The sequence below is a fragment of the Aulostomus chinensis genome, chromosome 22, assembly GCF_037954235.1.
Source record: "Aulostomus chinensis isolate RoL2024-O1b breed Wild chromosome 22, RoL_Achi_v1.0, whole genome shotgun sequence".
NCBI classification, from domain to species: domain Eukaryota; kingdom Metazoa; phylum Chordata; class Actinopteri; order Syngnathiformes; family Aulostomidae; genus Aulostomus; species Aulostomus chinensis.
In genome coordinates this window covers 2,867,906-2,891,891 of record NC_141341.1, presented here as the reverse complement: position 1 = coordinate 2,891,891, position 23,986 = coordinate 2,867,906, and the positions used below count along the sequence as shown (strand labels likewise).

General features: G+C 47.7%; 2 protein-coding genes and 1 pseudogene across 4 annotated transcripts; all 3 read left to right on the top strand.

The window, feature by feature from the left end:
* Positions 1 to 311: 311 nt before the first annotated feature.
* On the top strand, positions 312 to 11,409 carry LOC147240351 (class I histocompatibility antigen, F10 alpha chain-like). 2 transcript variants are annotated; one of them, XM_086193481.1, is made up of 8 exons: positions 312 to 472; positions 2,620 to 2,886; positions 5,680 to 5,958; positions 7,622 to 7,912; positions 8,309 to 8,407; positions 8,891 to 8,908; positions 9,011 to 9,080; positions 9,214 to 11,409. In XM_086193481.1, exons 1-7 carry the CDS (start codon positions 397 to 399, stop codon positions 9,061 to 9,063), a joined length of 1,083 nt encoding a protein of 360 aa, XP_086049607.1. In that variant the 5' UTR covers positions 312 to 396; the 3' UTR covers positions 9,064 to 9,080; positions 9,214 to 11,409. The 2 variants fall into 2 exon arrangements, with proteins under 2 accessions (XP_086049607.1, XP_086049608.1); XM_086193482.1 differs by lacking the exons at positions 7,622 to 7,912; positions 8,309 to 8,407; positions 8,891 to 8,908; positions 9,011 to 9,080; positions 9,214 to 11,409 and having other exon boundaries at positions 5,680 to 5,987.
* Positions 11,410 to 13,412: 2,003 nt separating this feature from the next.
* On the top strand, positions 13,413 to 18,157 carry LOC147240350 (major histocompatibility complex class I-related protein 1-like). Its single transcript, XM_086193555.1, has 3 exons — positions 13,413 to 13,818; positions 16,344 to 16,610; positions 17,865 to 18,157. The coding sequence occupies exons 1-3, from the start codon at positions 13,776 to 13,778 to the stop codon at positions 18,155 to 18,157; spliced, it is 603 nt and encodes a 200-aa protein (XP_086049681.1). The 5' UTR covers positions 13,413 to 13,775.
* Positions 18,158 to 18,175: 18 nt separating this feature from the next.
* LOC147240349 (uncharacterized) lies at positions 18,176 to 21,396 on the top strand (annotated as a pseudogene). Its single transcript, XR_015111378.1, has 6 exons — positions 18,176 to 18,227; positions 18,442 to 18,706; positions 19,175 to 19,273; positions 19,747 to 19,764; positions 20,146 to 20,221; positions 20,534 to 21,396. The product of XR_015111378.1 is annotated as an uncharacterized LOC147240349 (transcript).
* Positions 21,397 to 23,986: the final 2,590 nt, after the last annotated feature.

Below are 23,986 nucleotides of genomic sequence, written 5' to 3'. Positions count from 1 at the left end.
TCCAGAGTGGTGACGAGTTGCTGACGGAGACTTTTAACCCCCCAGGAGAACAAAAATCTCCATTTTAAAACCTTCACCAGTTTTGAACATCAGGTTCTGATCGCGCTGCTACAAACCTGACGGTCCAGAAACCCCGGATGAAGCCCAGGCGTCTTCTCGTCTCGGTTTAAACGCTCAAATAAGAGGAAAATAACTCCCTTCTTTCGCTTTCGTTCCTAACCTGTAGCGGTGAGTTCTACCGAGCTACAAGTGACGTCAGGGTTGATTCTGAATTCTCATTGGCTCACATGGAGGTTTTATGTCACCACATCTCCGTCTGAACGCTCATTCCAGGTTTGGTGCTCGATCTGGAAGCTCCGTGTGTGTCGACATCAACTCCTGCGTGATTCACCGAAGATGCAGCGGCGACAGGCGACCATGAACACCGCCACCTTCCTCCTCCTTGTTGCGGGAGCACAACACGCAGCTACCGGTGAGTCCGGTTTGCTTGACCGTCCGTTGATGGGAAAGAAAGAAAGTGTCTCGAGACTCCGAAGGTCCCGGGACTCCGTTACAGATTACTGACGTCTTCAAAAGTAACGAAACCTTCACGTTAAAATTCACGTGTTCACCGCAGCTCGACGTCATCTTTGAAGGCTTCTTTGTCAAAGACTCAGGTTTATTTAACAAGAGATGATTTAGTGTTTTACTGTCAGGATCTGAGGCTCTTCACTGTTATCACTAGTATTGTTGTTAATATTATTATTGTTAATATCATTATTGTTATTATTATTGTTGTTATTATTGTTATTATTGTTGTTATTGTTGTGTTTAAATTCCTGATCAACACCTTCAGTCAGGATTGAGAGCAAAATCATATCAGCTGGAAGAACAGAAATCTAACATCAATCAGCTCTCCACTGTAAAAAGTGAGGCTAACAGAAACTCTGCTGAATTTGTAGAAATGAAAGTGGAGTGAATGAAGAAAACTGGCCTGAATATTCAGCATCTCCTCCATGTTTTACTCATCAAAGTTAGAAAAATTCACCCAAAATCTGGATGAGAGGAGAAACTTGGCGTTACAATTTGGGATCAATGAATCTGGATCAGTGACGGAGGGTTCACACTGGATCAGGTTTGCTTCTTCTTTCTGGCTGCATGAACATCATGGAAACCAGGGGTGTCCAAAGTATTTTAGTGAGGGCCGAAGACAGAAAAATGAGCGGGGCGGGGCCTCACACTGGAGGAGACGTACCGAAAGCGGACTTGATTTCAGACAGCAGGGAAGCGTGCAGCGTCCACGCTGGGTGGTTGTGTCCCAAACAGGCGGAGCTTAACACAGGAGGCTCTACAGGTGTGGCACCAGCCGTTCTTTGCCTTGTAGGTTCTTGTTCTGTGTATCCAGACCATGAGCAAGATCAACTAAAAAGGCCAGGTCTGCCAGGCGCAGAGGTACCGTCCCCCAGCTCAGGTGTTCCTCACCTCGCCCCGCTGGACAGTCCTGGCTCCCAGTGCCTCTTGGTGATTGGACTGTTCTTCCTGACAGCCTGACCTCCGCTCTCTTTGACCTTTTGCCCAGTTGAGCTCCATCTTCTCAGCTGCCTCTGACGCAGCTTCAAAAATATCTCCACCCGTCGTCGTGCCCTGTTAGGCTCATCGTATCAAGCAGTTCCTCCGTCCAGCAAAAATGTATCGTCTCCTCCCCGCTCAACAATCGCACGCCGTCCAGTAAAAATCCAAAGCTCGAGCTTTGTGTCTCAGCTGAAGTTTCAAGTTCGCTGACAAGTCCCTGATTGGCCGCATCACTGTGTTTGTGGACAGGCCCACGTTGTGGACGTCCTGAACTTCTTCCAAGGACATCGACTTCATAGCTGCCGTTTTCCTGTGTTTTGTGAGCATGGAAAAACAAACTTGCTGAGCTTGACGGCTGGCCGCCATTTTGTACGATGTGTAGCTCCGATGTTTGGTCTCGTGGTGTCGACGGACATCAAACTCTTCCATCACATCAACATCTTCTTTATCAATCAAACCCATTCTTTTTCCCACCGTGTTTGAAATCTTCTCCACTCACTGCCTATTTTGTCTTTCTTTGCCATTTCTGGTGAAAGTTTGTCTTGGCTTAATTTTGTTTAGTGGGGAAGCACCGTTCCGTGGCTGGCTCCATCTAGTGTTGGAACTGAGAAGTGCAACAGAGTTGAGCTCCAACTTCTTGTGCGGGCCATGTTCAATGATATTTTCAGAATTTGCTGCGGGCCAATAAAAACCGGACGAGCCGTAGTTTGGACACCCCTGATCTAAACAAACCTCGGCCTCTGGAAACACGAAGCAATGAACTCAACGTTCCAAACTTGAGGAGCACAAACCTTCCTGGGAATTCTGGTCCTCAACAAGAAGTGAAGCTGCGTTGGTTTCCTGTTTGTGCGTCCGGTTCAGGTTTCTAGCGGTGTTTCTGCTGAAGCCTAGAAAATGGAGTTGCCGACGGAATCGTCAGGAACACCAGACGTCCTCCTTTATTTGTCCGCTCGTTGATTCAGAAACCTCGGCTGGAGGCTCTGCAGATTTGGTTCTCAGGAAACTAAAATGAAAACGTGGTTCATGAGACTGCAGGTTTGAAAATCTTCTCATTGTTCTTCCTGACAGTGACTCATTCCCTGAAGTATTTCTACACTTCGTCCTCTCAAGTCCCAAACTTCCCAGAGTTTGTGATCGTTGGTTTGGTGAACGGAGTTGAGACGGTTCGTTTTGACAGCAACACCCAGAAAGCAGAAGCCAAGCAGGACTGGATGGAGCGAAGCACAGCCGACGATCCAGGATACTGGGAGGGACAGACTCAGATCGGTCTTAGTTCCTGGCAGGTCTACAAAAACAACATTGAGGTTTTAAAAGAACGATTCAACCAAACTGGAGGTTTGTGTTCACACACACACAACAATACACACATACATATACACACAAACACTAACACAAAACAGATACACACATACAGACAGATTCACACACACGAGTACACACATTAAAAAACACACACATAAAGACATACACCCACAGATAAACACAAACGCACAAATAAACCTAAAAAAACACATTAAGACACACACAGATACACTCTCACACACACAGGTACACATGTACACACATACAGACACAAACACACAGATACACAAAATATAGAGACATAAAGATACTCACATATACAGTCACACACAGATACACACAAACATGCAGATGCACACGCGAGAACACACAAACACTCACAGATACAAACACACAGCTTCACACACACTAACACACACAGCAGCACACAAAAACAGATGCACACAACAGTAGTCATACAGTCACACATATACAAATACACACATACATAAACAGAACACAAAAAAACACACATGAATACACGTTAAAAACATGGATGTACATGAAGACATACACACTTAGTTACACACACATACACAAAAAATACACACAAACATACTCATACAGTTAAACACACATACACAAACATGCAGATGCACAAAAGAACACACAGATACAAACACATGTACATTCACATATACACAAACACACAGCAACACAAAAAATTATACAGATACACACAAACACACATACAGATACACACATACACACACATGGGATGCACACACACAGATACACAAACACACAAAGATACACACATAGATACACACGTGGAAACACTCACGCAGATACACACTACAGTACACATTCAGACATGCACACACATACAGTATAGGCACACAAATAGATACACACAACAGTAGACATACAGTTACACACATACAAATCTACAGATACACACAAGCATATATACACACATACAGACGCACACAGACACACTTTCACACACATGAATACACATATAAAACATGGACACACATAAAGACATACACAGATACACACAAACTTACAGATACAAACACACAGCGACACAAATATACACAAACACATACCAACACAAGAAACAGATACAAACATACAGATGCACACAAACACACACACACACACACACATATATACAGATGCTGAGGGATGCACACACATACAGATGGACACACAAAGACATACACACTTAGTTACACACAGATACACAAACGCACAGATACACACAAATCCACATGAAACGTAGACACAGATATATGCTCACACTCAGATACACAAAAAATACAGATGCACACACTAGAACACACACAAACCCCTACAGGTACAATCACAAAGCTAACCACAGACACAAACACACACAGCGCTACACAAAAACAGATACACACAAATACACAGAAAACATAGACACACATAGATATGTGCTCACACATAGTAATACACAAAAATACAAACATATAAAGATACTCACATATACACTTACACACAGTTACACAAACACGGATACAATCACAGCCACACTCACATATACACAAACACAGCGACACACAAAACAGATACACAAACACATAAAGATACACACTAACACACAGATACACACATGCAGAAACACACTCACATGCAAACACATATACACACTACAATACACATAGAGACACACGCACACATACATGCGCGCACATACAGATACACACAATCATACATACAAACTCAAAAACATACACTCACATAAACATTAAACACATAGACACACAAAGACATACACACAGTCGCACACACAGATACACACAAACACACAGATGCACACTTAAAATAACACAGATACACAATCACTTCCAGATACAAACACACACAGCTACACAAAAAGTGATACAAACATACAGATACACACATACAGGTACACACACTGAGGGATGCACACACAACAGATACACACAGATAAATACATGAATACACACGTTAAAAACATGGACAGATACACAAAATACACAGACATAAAGATACTCACATGTACAGAAACACACACTCACATGCAGATACAGATACACGCTACAATACACATACAGATACACACAAACACACTGGGGGGGATACACACATTTTCAGATACACAAACACAGATACACACATAAAGACACACATGCACACATACAGACACACAGCAATAGACATACAGTTACACACATACATATATACACATACATAAACGCACAAATTTACATACAAACACAAAAGCAGATACACACATAAAGATATACACACGTTCAAAAACATGGACACACAAAGGCATACACACTTACAGTCATACACACATACACATAAAACATACACACTTACAGTGACACTCATGCATACACACACACATGCAGATCCGTACAGATACACACAAAGATACTCACACATACAGTGACATACAGATACACACAAAGCTACTCACACATACAGTGACATACAGATACACACAAAGATACTCACACATACAGTGACATACAGATACACACAAAAACACGTACAGATACACACATTCAGTTACACGCACATTCAAATACACACACACATAAAAACATGACAAAAACAGACGCACAAGTTCAGATGCACACACACACAAAGAAACACACACAAACCTAAATATGAATACACACATGTAGATACACACACATAGATATACACACCTGCAGGTACACACCTCCCCCAGTGTGGACCAACTGGTCTCTGTGGAGCAGGGAGTTGTTGTTGTGCTGGAGGGGGACCATGTGGTCTGGATCTGACTCTGGTTTACTGCAGGTTCTGTCTCTGTCTGTCTCTCAGGGGTCCACATTTACCAGAGGATGTACGGCTGTGACTGGGACGATGAGACTGGAGAGGTCACTGGTTTTGATCAGTTTGGTTACGATGGAGAAGACTTCCTAGCGTTTGACCTCCAGACGCTGACATGGATCGCTCCAAACCAGCAGGCCGTCATCACCAAACTGAAGTGGGACAATGACAACGCTAGAATCACACAGCAGGAGAACTACTACACCAAGATTTGTCCTGAATGGCTGAAGAAGTACGTCAACTATGGGAGGAGCTCCCTCCTGAGAACAGGTAGAGTCACATGACCTGGCGTGTGTTCCACGATGTGCGTCACTCAGGCCGCAGCCAGCGGTTCTTTCAGTACTCCAGTAATCTATCAGTTATTCTGCTGATTGATCCAGGAGGCCGAGGAGAAGTGTTGCACCTTTGGCTTGTTTTTTTCCGGTGGCGTTACTTTGCTTCATTTCAGAGCAGCGACGCGACACAAAGAGAAAATGAGACAAATCTCTGAAATGGACAAGAATGAAACGCCGGTGTAAAAGTACTGAGTAAAGTAACTTCACTTTGACAGTACTTTCATTGACGTTACTGTAGTTTTTACTGAAGTACTAACAGGGTCCTACAGGGTCGGCTCACCACGCCACCTTTTCTCCTCTCATGAGTTTGTGTGTCTGTATTTAGGAACCAGAACCACCAGTAAGAGAGCGCCAAAGTCCAACAAGAGCAACTAAATGGTGACTTAAAATGAAAAGGAACCAATTAAATGCTGGGTTCTTAAATTTAGAAGGAGGGGTCAGTAACGGATGTGAGTCGTTCCTGCGTCTCAGCAGGTCTGGGATCAGTGCTTCAGGGGCTCTGTGGCTCAGTGCCTGGTGTTTTATTGATGGTGGCCTGCCACACCAGAACTCTGGCACCAGGACAGGACTGTCTCTTTTTGGAGATGCGCTCCTTTCTCCGTCTGACTAGAAGGAAACGCTTCATCAGCACAACTGTGCTCAGATTTGTGTCCGTCGTTTCTGCCGAAACGGTCAAACTCAGGCGATGTCCCACGGGTCTCAGGTTCCCTTCGAGACACACGCACACACAAACACACACACACACACACACACACACAAACACACACCCCAGTCTTCCTGTCAATCCAACAGCAGCAGGCTGAGGACAGCAGGACGTTATACTGCAGGGTTTCACACACACTGGATTTGTGCGGACACTCTGGTTTTGTCATTTTTATTTCCTTCATCAGTGGGAGAGGACGAGGGCGCGTGTGACTGATGAGTCATCAGTCGGCCCCCCCTCACCTGGTGAGGAGGTCTGACCGTTTCTGACAGAGACTCCGACTCTCCTGTTTAATGGAAAAGCCTCCTTATGGAGTTGTTTGATTGTGTCAGCTCACCTGGGTGGCGCTGATGATGTCACTGACCATCACGTTAGTTCCCACTGTTTTAATGAACTCCATCATCAACAACGAGTCTCCTCCACCTGCAGCTCTGCTGTGGAAACTGAATCGTGGCTGAATTCATGCATGGAGACACAGAGAAAGGCCTTGGGTTTTAGGGCGACTTTATGAACCATCCTGCTGATGAAGGAAGTCACCAGAGCAGACGTGTGTGTGTGTGTGTGTGTGTGTGTGTGTGTGTGTGTGTGTGGAGGAACTGCATTGACTCAGAGAGGAGAGCCGCCACAGCTGTGTGATCATCAACGTTATCAAAACTTCAACTTAGGCTCCTCAAAGCTCCGGTCTTAAATAATTCAGCTGTTTAAGACTGAATTTCAGGCAAAGCAGAGTTCAGAGGAATTTTAGTCATGGAGTTCCTGGAGGAAGTGTTTCAGCCCTACCTGTCACTCCTCCTCGCCCTTTTCTTTCCTCCCCTTCATTCCTATCAAGCAGGAACGCCACCAGTGGGACGTCAAGTTAAATCAACCATCATCTGTGTTTGTCTTTTCCCTCCAGAGCTTCCCAAAGTCTCTCTCCTCCAGAAGTCTCCCTCCTCGCCGGTCAGCTGCTTCGCTACAGGTTTCTACCCCAACAGAGCCGCCATGTTCTGGAGGAAAGATGGGGAGGAGCTTCACGAGGACGTGGACCTGGGAGAGATCCTCCCCAACCACGACGGAACCTTCCAGATGGCCGCCGACCTGAAACTCCCACCTGAAGATCAGGGGAAGTACGAATGTGTGTTCCAGCTCTCGGGCGTCAAGGACGACTTCGTCACCAGGCTGGGAAAAGACGCCATCCTGAGCAACGGTGAGATCAGAATCAGTGGAACTCATTCAGGAGACGTTGCTTCCAGAGGTTCACAATAGAGGCGCTCAGAGTTCCAGATCAGGCTCAGCGCTCGTCTGGAAGACTAAAATGAGGGTGGAGCTCCTCCAGGGTGTTGCCTGATGGATCTGGAACCTGCCTACCCCCCCTGCTGCTGGGCAACATTCATGCATTCACTGCTGACTTGTTTGGTCCACACAGAAATCTAGAGGTGACGTTGTGTGGAGTCAGGGTTTTCAGAATTGTCACATGATGGCCTTCATTTTCAAGGCAACGCCATTTCACTGATGACATCATTTGCAGTGACATTTTCATTGAATGTTTGGCGTCGACTAGTTTGTACAATTGTGACCATTTTTGTTGGATTTCCCCCAACAGAGAAGACGGACATGACCATCGCCATCGCTGTCGTGGTGGCCGTTCTCGCCGTCGTCGTCATGGCTGCCGTTGGATTCGTCATTCACAAGAGGAGGAATGGTGAGAGGCCTTAGAGCGGCTCTTCCCTCTAAAGAGAGCTTTGCCTTTCAAGCGCTCACAAATGAACGTGTGGAGGTCCTGGAGAAGCAACTCAGGGTCATCAGTGCTGCTTCACGCCAGCAGCAAACCTGAGTGTTGTTGTTGTTCTGGTTGCTTTGTTTGAGCACAAATCAGAGAGTCGCTGGGTTTGTGAACACAGGAAGACCTGGACCACATCGGACGATGGGCCTGAGGGTTTAGAACCGACGCTTTTGGAGGCTTTGGTGTTTGATAGCAGTTAGCAGCCATGGATAGCAGTTAGCTTCAAGCTAAATGTACATGTCTGGGAGAGACGGGATCAGAAGAAGTCATGTTGGGTTTGAGAGAAAGTTGGAGGAGATTCATCAGTTTGAGAGAGGCAACTGTCAGCTGGAGCAGCGCCGCTGTTTTCTGGCGTTTGCAGCTTTTGAGAGTTTAATTTTTTTGTCTTTCTTTCCATTTCAGACAAACGCCCTCCGACTCGTAAGTAGACGCTGCTTTTCTTCTCATCCAGTGGGAACTGGGAAGAAGGTTTCTGTGTGGTTTCTCTGGTTGTGAGCTCACACCGTGTCTCTGACCCCACAGCTGTCAACACCCCCGAGGTTCTGGAGGAGCTGAATCCCAGTCCTGAGTCCTGAACCCACCACTGCCCAGCGTGAGTTACCAGTCGCTCTAAATGGTTTCTTCATGTTTACGCTCAAAGAAAACCTCTGGCTGGACAGGAGGTTTTCACAACTCAAGGATTTTGCCTTCCGTTTGATGTGTTTTTTAATCTCCTGTCTCCTCAGGTCTTTGGCAAATGTTTGTCACTGAAGAAAGAGAGACGCCATCACATCCTGGCCGTCTGCAAACTGGGACTAAACTGGGACTAAACTGGTTCATAATCAGAATAAATCATTGACGTGTGGGTTTGAAAACTCCTCTTGTAGCAGGAGGTTTTTACCAAAACGAGATAAACAGAAACTGCATTTTTGGTCATCAAAGAGTTGAATTGAAAATTTACATAAAAAATTCCTGTTTTCAGTTATTTTTAATCAATTATTGGGGGAAAGGGATGTTATTGATATGTTTCAGTGATTTTTGGTGGTAAAAGCAAAGTGATATTTAGATTCAGTGAAGAGGAGAGGGATTCTAAAACATTTAAATCATCTCACACGCTAACAGTTCTCGCTTCTGCAGTTTTTCTGGTAGGTTTTGTTGTCGTTCTAAAACAAAAGCATGACGTCAAGTCCTGCTGCTGGCCTTCATCACAACATTCAGGCATCGCCCTCATGGCTGCACAGGTGTGGGGTTCAGGTGACGTCACGGGACGGGGACTCGCATCCCAGATCTGCTGGTTTGACTGTTGGCAGGAAGTAGAGGAGGAGATGAGCTGGAAGGATGGAAGTTGAGGAGTGGATCCTGAGGGAGTGATGTCATCATCCCTCGGCAGACGCCTGCGCTCTCCCGGTGACCCCGAGGTCGTTTTCTTCATTTTTCCCCAAAGAAAGCCCAGTTTTGGTGGATCCGGATCATGAGAGGTTAAGGGGTTATTAGATTAATAGGATCTTATCAGATCTTCCAGGATCAGCAGAAAACCCAAATCCTGTCCACCTCAACTCCACATTGTTGATGGAGTGAAGCTGCCGAATGGCTGAAGTATCGTAACGACACACTTGTTCAGATGTGAGATGACAGCGAGGGAGGGATTTGCTGCGTTGGCCGCCTCACCTGCTCACAAACATTTACCTGAACATTCTTCTCAAAAATGATCCACCAGATTGATTTGGTTTGAACCAGAAGTTTTCAGGTTTGATTTTTTTTTCTCTCTCCCTGTCAATCGAGGTGTTTGGTTTCCAGTTCTTCTGTCTAAGGGAAGTCAGTTTTAGTGTGTGAGCTCGTTCTGGTGTTCCTGGAGTGGAAACGTGTCAGTTTGAAGCGTCTCCATGTGTTCCAGGATCTGGGTGTTCTTGTCTTTCAGGGACCTGTAGATGAAGGCGAGCAGAGCTCACAGTTCCTGCTCGTCTTGTGGTAGAAAATGAATGTCAGTTGACGCTGCACTGCTGGATCGCTTCTTTCTCTGTTGTTCTGCTGATTTTAAAATAAAGTCCATCCTGAGCGTGATGCAGCAGCTGTGGAATCTCCGTGTTCTACTTCGGGCCCAGCACTCAACCGTGCGAGAGCCCTCGCGTTTTTGGGTTTCTCCTTGAGCTCTAATCCCGTTTTGGAGGCCTTTCCCATGTTTGAGACTCGTGTGATTTCGCACATGAATCAGGTGTGTCAGATCGGCGTGTGTAATATGTCTCGCTCATGGGTTTCTTAAAAGGCCTCAACGGTGCCTTGGAGAGACTCAAGTCATAGTTGGATCTGGGTGAAACGACGCAAGTTTGATAAACATCCCACCCTGAACGCATGTAGGGCTGAATATTGAGTGTCGGTCATAGCGCCCCTAGTGGCGACAGGACATTCTCTATTTTACACTGAGAGGTTCCCAGGATAGGGTCGCGCTGACATCCAGTCAGGAACCTCCAAACACCTGGGGGATGAACCACGGTGAACACTGAGTTTGTGAGACATGCGGAGGCTCTGGGGTGGCCTTCACTGGGAAACAGGAAACAGGAACTACATTGTGGTCGAGTCATTTCTGCACACACTTGTGAATTTCCCACACAGGTGTGCAGAAATGACTCACCGGTGCCCCCTGTTGGTCTCATCACCTGTTATTCTCCATTGGTTCACTGCCAACATTTGGAATAACAGGAGTATTCAGTGGAAGAAAGAGAGCTTTGTAGAACCAAACTTGGGTGAATAATGGCATCGTTTTTGTGTCACATCTCATGAGAACCGATGGTGAGTTGTTAACGTTGGAGGAATTTGATGCCGCGGTCCCGCCAGAGGGACATCATGTTGTCCATGATGCCGTCCCTAAGAATGGGTCGCAGCTCCTTTTGGGTTCTAGAACTCAAACCCATGTCAGCTCCAGTACGCAGCTTTTTTTTTTTTTTTTAAACAAAGTGATTAGAAACCTGTGGACAAATGAATCTGTTCCTTCAAAAATGTGTTGGAATTCTCGTTACAGTGACAGACTGGCTAAAAGTGTGGCTGACCGGGGACAAATTTGGTCTTAAGAAGGTTTAGGAGGTGTCTTTTTGTAAAACTACACGTAGAATTTATCCTGCCACAAAAACGAGGGAGGGATTTGAAACTGTCACTGAGTCCTCTTGTATTTTCTGTGGCTTGAGTGAAGAATCCATTGAACATTTGTTTTATCACCGCTTGTGTCGTCGAACTTTCCGGTCCAACGTGCAGAATTTTATGAAAAGGAAAACGGGGAGGTCTTTACATCCGCAAGAAAAGGACATTTTTCTTTATTTCGAAGACAAGCGGGTCAAAAAGGACTTTGTCTTCTTTGTAGAAGTTGTTTTGATTTCAGGCAAATTTCGTATTCGTAAGAGGAAACGGTCTGACAGCAAACCAAACTTTAAAGTTCTCTTTGTACAGACTTGGAAACCCAACAGCCTCAAAAACGAACTTTAATTTGGAAAAGTTTTGAGTCTCCATGTTCTCCCTGTTCCTGCGTGGGTTCTCTCTGGTACTCCGGCTTCCTCCCACCGTCCAAAGACATCAATTTGGGGACGAGGCTGATTGATTCTCTAAATTGACCGTAGGTGTGAATGTGAGTGTGAATGGTTGTTCGTCTCTGTGTGTTGGCCCTGCGATGGACTGGTGACCTGTCCAGGGTGAACCCCGCCTCTCGCCCGTAGATGCTGGGATAGGCTCCACCCCCCGTGACCCTTAGTAGTAAGGAATAAGCGAAAGACGACGATGGACCCCACGTTTCACCGTCTTTTTGAAGAGGCTGCATGGTTGTTTTGATTCCTTAAAACTTAGGAAAATGCTGAAAGTCCCATTGCTCTGAGTGTTTATCAGCTTTTACTTCTGACTGAAAGACGAACACTTCATATTTTATTTTGCTGTTCTGCTTCAAGTTTGTTTGAATGTACCTCCTACATGGAACATCACGCCCAGCTCTGAAATAAAAAAAGCTTTTAAACAAATGTGCCTTTTGAATTATTAATTGGCGGCAGGGTGGAGCAGTGGTCCTCACTTTCCCTCACAGCAGGAAGGTTCCAGGTTCGAGTCCCGGCTGGAGCACGGGGTCTTTCTGGGTGAGTCTCCATGTTCTCCCTGTTCCTGCTGGGTTCTCTCTGGTACTCCAGCTTCCTCCACAGTCCAAAGACATCAAGAGGGACCAGGTTAATCCAGACTCTAAATTGACCGTAGGTGTGACTGGGAGAGCCAATGGTTGTTTGTCTCTATGTGTTGGCCCTGCCATGGACTGGTGACCTGTCCAGGGTGAAGGCTGCTGGGATAGGCCCCACCTCCACCACCCCCCACCTTAACAAGAATAAGCGGAAGACGATGGATGGATGGACTTTGAAATTTGATGAAATAAAAATCCTTGGCGATGCACTGTTGTTGAAGACTGACTTCAGGTCAAGAGGTGACGTCACGTTGTGGTGGTGGGTTTTGATTTTTCACCGTGACCATCGAAACTCACACATCCTTGGTTGGCACAGCCACCACGAAGAGCTGTAATAACGGGTTCACACACACACACACACACACACACACACACACTCTCTCTCCCAGGAGCAAGCAGTCACTGATGTGAAGGTTTGCCTCACCTGGGTGCTCGGGTGTCAGGAGGGAACAGCCAAGATCTGCGTCTGGCAGCAGCTCAACATCCTTCCTACCAAGGAGTCCAGTTAGGTAGCAAACATTCTCTGACAAATTTATCAGGGGGGTTAAACTGATCAACTCTGTCCCGACCAACTAAAAGGAAACGTGTTTTACGTGATGACAGTGTTGTGGGGGTGAGAAAGATAGACCCGCCATGTTTGTCTCATCCAATCCCTCATAAAGACGTCCCTTTGAAAATATGACGCCCAGAGACGGTTTTCTTCTAGAATGAGAGCCTCCCGGTGGTGATTTCTTTCTGTTCTGCTGTTTATCGTTTTTGTTTTTCTCTTTTATTGCTAGAAACTTCTTCAACATCTGCTACGTTCATGTGGGAAGGGAGCCTTCACTGTTTCTTTTTTGAAGAACAAAAACAAAGCATCCTTCCTCCATGGTCTCCAAGTGGTCTTCCTTGGTCTGATGAACGTCCCGCCCTGCACACACCTTGAGGCTGATATTGCCTGACAACCTGAGCGGCTGAGTTTTACCGAGTTACAAGTGACGTCAACCCTCAGCGTGAACTCTCATTGGCTCACATCTCGGTTTGTTTAAATTCGTCCAGCGTTTCAGTCCAAAGTTTAGACCCGAGGCGTGACGTCAGTCTAGAGACCCATCGAAGCTGCGGACCACCATGACGCCCTTGATTCTCCTCGCGTTCCACAGCGTGGCGGCTGGTGAGCGCCTTGTCTCGGAAAGTTGGTCGGTATTTAACGGAAGGAAAATGTTAAAACGTGTAACGGGATCGGTGTTCGTCTTCCGGCTTCGGCGGCTGTGCTTGTACATGAGCCTGTATCAGTCCTGGGGAGACCTCCTAGCGCGACCCGGGGAGATTCAGCAGGTGCACAACGTCAATCAATAAGTACGGTGGCCTTGAAGGGGAAATCACGACGTTTTTGGTTACGAAAAAGGCGGGACAACAACTTGTCGGTGATTGGACAGACACCCTGGCTACGCTTGGACTTCATTTCCTCTTTCTGCTGCGCAGTTCCTCTGAACAGTTGTTAGAGCCAGTTTCTGGCTGAGCGCCATTTGCGATATTTCTTTTCTTGTGTGCTTACATTTCTTCTGCGATGCGTTGAGCATCTTTCATGTCTCAGTCTGGTGCCTCAGAGATGCATTACCCATGTTGGCCAGTAGGTGGTTGAGCCTGTGCGCGTGGAGGAAATTGGTTACCTGTCAATTAAAGCTCTATGCTTCCGGTGACAGTCAGGTGGGTTTGCTATCGGTGAGCGTCCTAGCTTTGACCATCAGGTCGCTCCCATCGTTGTAGGATTTGTAGAGTAGAACCTTTAGTGTAGTTTGAATTAGTCGGAGTGTAAATAAATCACATGTTTGATTACTTTTGCAAATGGACGCTGTGGAAGTGGGTTCCTTTTGTCAAACACGTTGCCTGATGGACGCGTCAGTCTTGTGTTTCGTAGTAGTAGTAGTAGTAGTAGTAGTAGTATTTCAACAAATATGTCCTCCAACACATTCTTGGTAATCATGCAAGGACACCGAGTGACGTGTCTTCTGACAGCAAAACAACCAACTACAGCGGCAGATCAAACGGAGCACCAACCCACCGTGAAGGCGTCCCTGCCATCATCGTCGTCGTCTTCCACTCATCCGTTTGGTCCGGGTCGCGGGGGCAGCAGCCTCAGCATGGAAGCCCAGACTCTCCTCCCCCCAGCCACTTCCACCAGCTCTTCCGGGGGAATCCCGAGGCGTTCCCAGGCCAGCTGAGAGGTATGATCCCTTCAGCGTGTCCTGGGTCTGCCCCAGGTCCTCCTCCAGGTGGGACATGCCTGGAACACCTCCAGAGGGAGGCGTCCTCACCAGATGCCTGAACCGCCTCAACTGACTCCTCTCAACGTGGAGGAGCAGCGGCCCTCCTGAATGACCGAGCTTCTCACCCCGTCTCTAAGGGACAGGGCGTCCGTGCCGTACCGCTGATTTTCTGGGGTTCACCTCTCAAACTGTTGAGATCTTTTATTAAAAAAAGAAAAGAAAAAAAAAAGTTTGAGCGCAACTCGGCAGCAGAAACAGGAAATGACACCCAGTCGTCTCTGTCCAATCACAAGGAAGGTGTTGTCCTGTTGCACTTGGACCTTCAGGGCCACCGTAAAAAACAAGTCCGTCAAAGTGAGTGAATACAAATGGAGGATGGACGTCCTCCTGTTGTATCAGGACTTGAACTTCTCAGGAGGGTCAAAGTTGCCATCGATCAAGGCAGGTTGATTTATGACTACGTCACGGCGAACTGTCAGCAGGAGCAGAGAACCGATATTGACGGGTTCGTGTAATTAATGAACTGACATTGAGTTCATGAAATCTTTAGAGATGAGAAGCAAAAAGGCCTGAATCAGAACAAGAATTCAGCCGGACCGGTGATTCCTTCTTCAGGCCAAGGAGGGCAGTCGGGTCTCCCAGCAGCTGCAGCCTCCTCCACTTCCTCTCCTCACTGGATGCACCTCCTCTGGTTCTCCTTCTTTCATCACCTCAGGGCTTCACAGATTCGGCCATGTTGTGTGTGTGTGCGTGTGTGTGTGTGTGTGTGTTAGTCCAGTGATTAAGCCGCCACCGGCTACTGGTGAAATGTGAAGGCGTGTACGCAAAAACAATGTTGTCAGTCCCGTACGTTCAAATTCAAAGGTACTGCTAATTTTTTAGAACCCTTTTAAGAAAGATTAAGTGGGTTTGAGCTGGGATTTGATCCCAGTTTTAGCAGAGCTCGTCCGACACACGACTCACTCCACCAAAACCATCACGAGATTCTGTTCATGAAAGGAAATCCCCGACAATGAGTGAGCAGGGGTTGTTCTGTATGTAAATGTAATGGCTCCCAATTGAGGGGAGAACCTTTGACCCAAAATGGTTGCAGAATCAACTAAAACACAACGTGGAACTCAACTTGTTGCGTGTGTCTTTGTGCACTTTTGCCATTTTCAGATCCAGGACACTAAAGTCAAGTTTTGCCCCCCATTGAGATTTCTAGGAGAATTTGCAGCAAACATTCACCGCGTTGATGTTGTATTTATGATGGCGACGTCGCTATCGAACGATCTCGTGTGTCCGTTCTTTTTTGTTTTGTTTTTTTTTTGACTCAGAAGAATAAATTCTTCAGATGTTTGACTGCAGCTTCTGTCCGTTGTTCAGAAAACGAATGTAGAACCATTGTTCTTGCATCTCCCATTTCAAAAGTTGTTCTTCCTGACAGTGACTCATTCCCTGAAGTATTTCTACACTGCGTCCTCTCAAGTCCCAAACTTCCCAGAGTTTGTGGGCGTTGGTTTGGTGAACGGAGTTGAGACGGTTCGTTTTGACAGCAACACCCAGAGAGCAGAAGCCAGGCAGGACTGGATGGAGCGAATCACAGCCGACGTTCCAGACTACTGGGAGGGGGAGACTCAGGGATTCATTGGTGCCTGGCAGGACTTCACATCCAACATTGAAATCGCAAAAGAGCGTTTCAACCAAACGAAAGGTACACACACACACACACACACACACACAGTCCATCCCGTAATAACCACACAGAAGAATGACACTTCATCTCCGCCAGATTACATCAGATGACGTCGCTCCATCATAACTCGATGCGGGAACCTGTTTACCTCAACAGTTTGACAACACACAGCTGATAGAGGGGCGTGGCCACCCGGTTTCTCAAACTAGGGCGCGGGAGTGTAGATGGGACATGGACTGCTTCTGTTGGGTCCCAAAGACGCCAGGGCCTGACAGACAGCAGGGGTGTTAGCAGGTCCAAGTGGCATGACCAGGTACTGGTGATGAGCGCAGGGAGCGTTGGGTGCTGCTCCCCCAGCTTCACCCCTCCCTTGTTCTCAGCAGGTGATGTGCAGCTCCTAAATCCGGTTCAGTGAAAGTCTTTGCAGCATTTTTGTTAGCGTTTCAGGGAAAGACGGGTGCAGCCACTGAGTGCCGTTAGTGACCTTCTATGATAGCCTGCTGTCCAAAGGCTGGTTGAAGTAGAAAGTGTTGAGGCTCAACTCCTTGAGTGGACGAGTGTCGCCAGTACGGCTCATCGGCGCCCTCTCCTCCACCGTCAGCGGCGAGCCTGGTGTTTTAACCGGCGGGAAGCAATGGAGCAGCCCAGTTGATGAGAGCAGGAAGTGAGAAACAAAGAGGTGCGTATCAAAATAAAACAGGAAGCACTTGACAAAGAACACAAGGAGAAACTAAAAGGTAGCTTGACTATCAAGAGACTGTGTGACCCAGACTACTATCAGATCACACCCAGCAACACACACACACACTTCTTGAGTGAAAGGAGGACCGAGTGTGTGTTCCTTACACCTGAGATACGCCGGGACCGTCCGCAACGGTGACGTCAGCAGGCAAAGCTCCAGTGGAGCAGACTGGTGGGTGTCAGGAGGTACCGTGAGTCGCATTGGCCGTGGAAAAGCCTACCAGCACCACACTCGCAAGCTAAGCTAACGGACTGAAACACGTGTTCAGCAGCACTGCACCGCTCCTCATCCCATCTCCTCCCTGGGTCTTGTCCTCTGGTGACCGTCAGTCCAGGTCTGACGGGGGTCTGCTAGTCAGGACTCCGCTTCAGCGTGTGTGTTCCTGCAGCTCCCATCAAGCTGCACCACCTCCCCCAGTGTGGACCAACTGGTCTCTGTGGAGCAGGGAGTTGTTGTTGTGCTGGAGGGGGACCATGTGGTCTGGATCTGACTCTGGTTTACTGCAAGTTCTGTCTCTGTCTGTCTCTCAGGGGTCCACATTTACCAGAATATATACGGTTGTGAATGGGACGATGAGACTGGAGAGGTCACTGCTTTTGATCAGGATGGTTACGATGGAGAAGACTTCATAGCGTTTGACCTCCAGACGCTGACATGGATCGCTCCAAACCAGCAGGCCTTCATGTCTAAACTGAAGTGGGACAATGACAACGCTAGAATCACACAGAGGAAGAACTACTTCACCAAGATTTGTCCTGAATGGCTGAAGAAGTACGTCAACTATGGGAGGAGCTCCCTCCTGAGAACAGGTAGAGTCACATGACCTGGCGTGTGTTCCACGATGTGTGTTCTTTTGCCTCCTGTGTTTCTGAGCAACAGTGCCATCAGGATCAGTGAGAACATCCAGAGTCCCACTGCGTCCCCGTCTCTCCTGGCCTCTCATCATCTCTCTGCTTTGAGCTCTCAGTCTCCGCCACCTTTATTCTCCATTTTCTCTCTTCGTCTGCTTCCTTCTTGTCTTGTCACTCCTCCTCCCTCTCTTCCTGCGTCCCTCACCCTCACCACCATCTTTTCCCTCCAGAGCTTCCCAAAGTGTCTCTCCTCCAGAAGTCTCCCTCCTCGCCGGTCAGCTGCTTCGCTACGGGTTTCTACCCCAACAGAGCCGCCATGTTCTGGAGGAAAGATGGGGAGGAGCTTCACGAGGACGTGGACCTGGGAGAGATCCTCCCCAACCACGACGGAACCTTCCAGATGGCCGCCGACCTGAAACTCCCACCTGAAGATCAGGGGAAGTACGAATGTGTGTTCCAGCTCTCGGGTGTCAAGGAGGTCCTCGTCACCCGGCTGGAAAAAGACGCCATCCTGAGCAACGGTGAGATCAGAATCAGGAGTGGTGAAGGAGAAGAATCAGACAGCCACACAAATCTCAAATGAAAGGAATTCTCGTCAGCCTTGATTGTGTTGGTGCTTCCTGTCCAGTGTTCACTCTCCTCTGACTCCTTGATCGTGGAACCTCAGTTTAAAGATTCTAGAGATGCAGGACAAACAGATTTGAGTGCATTGACTTGAGTTTTAGGAGATCCAGAGATGGAAAGAACCGGCTCAGTGTCTGGGGACGTCAGTGAATCAGTCAGTGTCTGACAACATGGAGCACAGACCAGCATTCAATCACCAACAAGCGTAGATGTTGTGGTCATCAGGAGCCCTGCGGTTCAAACTCAAATCCACGGCAGGACTCAGATGTTCTCTGTGTGATGGGGATCTGATTAAATGCTCTTCCCTTCTAATCAGCTTCATTCAGGCTCTGGCTGACTGTTTTGGGGGATTTTTGTCTCAACAGAGAAACCCGTGAACACGTCCACCATCATCATCATCGCTGCAGTGCTTGTTCTCGCCATCGCCGCCGTCGTTGCAGTCGTGGTGTACAGAAGGACGCCAGGTCAGAAAAGACCTTCTCTGTGTTTCTGGTCTGAACTTTAATGTTGGACTGTCAGTTGATTCTTTCATCCAGGTTGCAGAAGTGAAGCAAACTCCATGTCAAAGCGTTGAAATGTGTTTAAAAAACCCAAACCAATCACAGAGTTCAAGATGAGGTCCATGTTGATATCTCATCGTCAGTGCATCACTCTCACGTCCTTTAAGGCCGACCAGTGGTTTTTCTGACCTGATGAACGTTAGAGGTGTGTGTCTGCTCGTAGCTGGAGGGCCGCTGGGCAGGTGTCCCCCTGTTGTGGCTGCTTTTTCTCTCTGAGTGACTGTCGCCTCTGTTTTGCGATGGAGGGACGGCGGATCAATGGAAACCTCCTCAGGCTCATAACCTCAGAATGAGTCAGTTGTGTGTCTGGGATCAGAAACGCGTGGAGGAACTGAAGGCTCACACGCTGAAATGGTTTGTTTCTGCTCTGATTTCAGCCGACGGCCCCCGACGTGGTGAGTAGAAGACATTCTATCATCTCAGACCCAGCTGACCTGTACGGGGGCCTGGAGGGGCCATGGAGGAAAAAACTTTTGTGTTTGGAGGACGCAAGACTTACCTGGTCCCCTCACTTGTAATAATTTGTGGCCTCAAGATGTAAAAAGTCACCAGGATTTAGTTATTTCAGAGCCCTTGAACCAGGTGCATCTTGTGTGGCCTCAAGCTAAAAAGATTTGGGCTAAAAGATCTGGCTTTTTTTTAGCCTCAAAATAACTAAATTAAGGGGACAAATGATATTTGGTCTTTAAATGATGATGAATTCTTTGTAGGAGTCAGCAGTAATTCAGAGCAGGTCACATGACTTGGTGTGTGTGTGTGTGTTTCTGATCTCACAGCTGCTGACAGCGACTCGGAGCTCTCTGACAAACTGAATGCTGAGGCCTCAGTGACCAACGTGCCACCCTGCACACCGTGAGTCCCTTCATTCGGAACCACTTCCTGTTCCTGTTTGCTGGTAATTCAGATGTTCTGTATGAATGTGAAGATGCTAATTTCAGAAGACACTGAGAAACCAAACTGAAGTGACTCAAGAGTCGTCCTTACTCGCTTCACTCTCTGAATGCAAGCGCATAAACCACCTGAATTGAGAGATTCTAGCTGTCCTAGCATGTTAGCGATTATTCCTTCTTCCTTCCGATGCTGTTTGATGGATGTTTTTTCATTAACAGTTGGGCGAAGTCTTCTGCAGGTTATTTCATGGAGTCATTTTTCTGTCTCTTTCAGGCGTGAGGATGATTTGCCCACTGGAACAGCCGGTGACGCCGTGACAAGGAGGAGTCAGTGAAGGACAGCTGCTAATGACGTGAGGGCTGGAACGCCGCGTATCTGGATTGCCGACATGTGGTGGAGTCGGTTATGGACGTAGCAGACTCAGAACCATGAGGCAGCACACGTGTGTCTGGTTCAGTGTTTTTGTGATCGATCGATTGTATTTAAATGAATTCAGGATGCATGAAACAGTTAAAAAAAGCGCTAAGAACGGTTCATCAAGTCAGTCATGAAACAAAAGTGAAAAGAGAGTTCATTTACAGAGAGATGAGCTCTGAACGGAGGAACCCTTTCATCCTTCACGCTTTGAAGTCGATGTTAACATGGTTGAAGTTGTGAAAAGGTTCAAGTGTTGAAGTCACGTGAGAGAGGCTCACATGGTGGAAGACGGCTATGACTGTCGCTGACAGATGAGTTCACCTGCGCTGGGACTGCTCGGCCTCCACAGGTGTCGCTCACCATTGATGAGTCATGCCTGCAGAGGCCAGAAGGTGGAGCTCTCGGCCGCGACTCTTCATTCTCCGCGAAGCTGCCAAAAGGGTCATCGCCGTCCGGGAATCTTCATTAATATTCCCTCTCTCTCAGATGTGCTGCGAGTGTTGGTGCTCCTGAACGTTAGAGTTGTTTTGTGTGTGTTTGTGTGGACACGTTGACTGCGTTCGGAGTGTTTTGAGGCGCTGTTTTGATGTTTGAAGCCTGACTCAGATAAGAAACGAGGAACTTAACGGAGACGAGAGGCGGCGGCGTGCATAGCTTGATTATTTAAAAATGCATTTAATTTTCTATCATTAAAGTTCTTTCTTGAAACATTTGTGAACCCACATTATTACTTTTAATTACAAAGGCCTGGGATAAATACCTCCACACAAAACAACCAAAATGTGGACATTCAACAGTTTTACTGATAACAACGCAGCCAGTCGGATCATGGCGGTGTCCTGGCAGTGAGACAAGCCAGAAAGCAGTCCCACAACCGCCTGGAGTCCTGGACATCATCATTGATCCTAGCCAGCGTGGGTTCATGTCATTTTTAATAGCTGGAGAGGATCTACTTTTCCACGGTCTGAGGATCGCTCCACTCCTGCCTTCACCGCTGCAGGCTCATGGTTTGATGTGTGGGTGTCTCTGCTTGGTCTCCCAGTCGGCAGAATCTCGGCCATGCAGGAATCGCTGAACCCTCCCGCTTCCCCATGTGTTGTAGAACCTTTTTACCAGAATGGAGGAACCAGCTTTTGTTCCCAAGTGGCCTGCAAAACTCTGGCTGTTTCTGTCTGGCATTTCCAGCTGAGGTTGTTGGCCACCAAACCCATCCCGTGAGGCCCAGAAGGGCTCAAGTAAAACCTGTGTCCGAGCCTGAACTGAGTCAATTTCCCCAGCCTCCTTCATCTATCTCCCAGTATTTGATCATGTTTTTAGCCAAAGCTCATCACCCAGCTCCTTCTGCCAGGGGATCCTCAGGTTTGTACAGATGTAAAACAGCTGTCCTGTGTGCTGTGCCAGGTCATTCCAGACTCCAACACTGGGCTCTTATCCTGAATGAGTTGGCCCTCAGTTATACCGTCTCTGATCTGGAGGGACTTCCAAAAACTATCTCTACTTTCCAAAAGATGTTTTTGCTGAAGTTCAGAAAAAGAAAGCAAGACTCCATCTGAATTCAGGTCACCTGTCTTGTGTGTCCCTTTCATGAGCCGTGGGTTCCAGTGGACGGTCCTTCCACAGCAGGGCTGTGCCATGCGGAGGCGTCTGGTTGTCTCCAGCCCGGCGCGCCACGCATCCTGTGTGCTTCTCCCCAGGTTCCCCCAGGATGAGCCACTACTGGGTTTGAAGAGCAACCCTGCCCACGAGTCGCTCAACCAAGTGAGAGCACAGCCGAAGGCTTGGAGGACCTTGGAGCCCCTGCTCAGTCCTGGTGCAGCTTCCGTCCAGCGCTCAGACAAGCCTGACATTGTGGAGCCGCCCCTCCTCTGTCCCTTGATGACCACATTTTCTCCACGTTGATCCTTGGTCTTTTCAGTGCATTTAATTTTCATGATCTCAGCTCATGTTTAGTATTGGAGAGGACAGTTTCAGGTGTATTTACCTGTTCTATTTGAATTGACCTGTAAAAGCAAGAATACGAGCAGCAACTCTACATCCCCGTACCTCTTTATGAACCTGTTAAAGGCCAGGAGAACATCAAAGTGGAAGGTGGACATGAAAACGCACCACATCAGTTCACCTGGCGGGAGTTCCACGTGTGAACTCCTGCCACAGGAACCACATGAATGTGATGAGGAGGCTGGAAGCCCAGCGTAGCTCCTGATTCACCACCGTGGAAGCAAACGCCGCTCAACAGCAGCCTCAGGTGTCCAGGAGCACAGGTGTGGAGTTTCTGCAGTGGAGCAGTTTTTAGTGAGCAGACGCAGTTGGCTTTCGTTATCGCAGAGATTTGATCTGATGAGCCGCTGAGGTTTGAACGCGCTGACGCCCCTGCAGGGCTTCGTGTCTCTGGTTGTTGTTTCACCGCCACGCCGACGCGATGGAGACGTCTGAACCCAGGAGATCCCTGAGGCTGCAGATCCTAAAGGTTTACAGTTTTTACCGACTGGTGATCGGCGCGATTCCGTCAGATCCTGAACCAATAAAGAGCCTGCATGAAATACGTGAGGTGCCTTGTGTTTGGTGTGAACTGTCACATGACCAGAGATGTTTACTTCCTGGTTGGAGCTCAGAGAGGAGGAACCCTGCCCCTGAGCCTCCAGGCAGAAGGTCAGGAAGGTATGGTGACATCAGCAGGGGACAGAGAGACTCCGCTCACCATCTCCAGGTGTCTGCTGTTGACGTGTGGATCAGCCATGACCCTACGTGGTTCTCTGAGGTCACAGAAGGAGGGAACAGGTTGACATGTTGAGACTTCATCATGATACAGAGACAAAATCTGATATCATGAAATAATAACAGGGACAGGTTGACATTTGAAGGGTTGGAAGGCCATAAAACAGGCTCATGAGAACGTTCTAGAAGATTCCAGTGGGAAAACGCTGCTGAGTGGCGCTGACAGAGTTTTGAACGTGTCAATGACATCTGTTTCCAGTCCGTTTGTATTCAGAGGCGATTGAGCCTCGCGGTCCACCCGAGGAACAGCAGCAGGGTGTTAGCCACTAGGGGGAGCTCTTCACCACATTATCACCACACTTGACACTCGATTGGTGGTCGGTGATCGATATTTGGATCAGGACAGTTGATCGATCCCGGTACAGAATTCAAGAACGGAGTAACTGCGTGTCCAGAGTGGTGACGAGTTGCTGACGGAGACTTTTAACCCCCCAGGAGAACAAAAATCTCCATTTTAAAACCTTCACCAGTTTTGAACATCAGGTTCTGATCGCGCTGCTACAAACCTGACGGTCCAGAAACCCCGGATGAAGC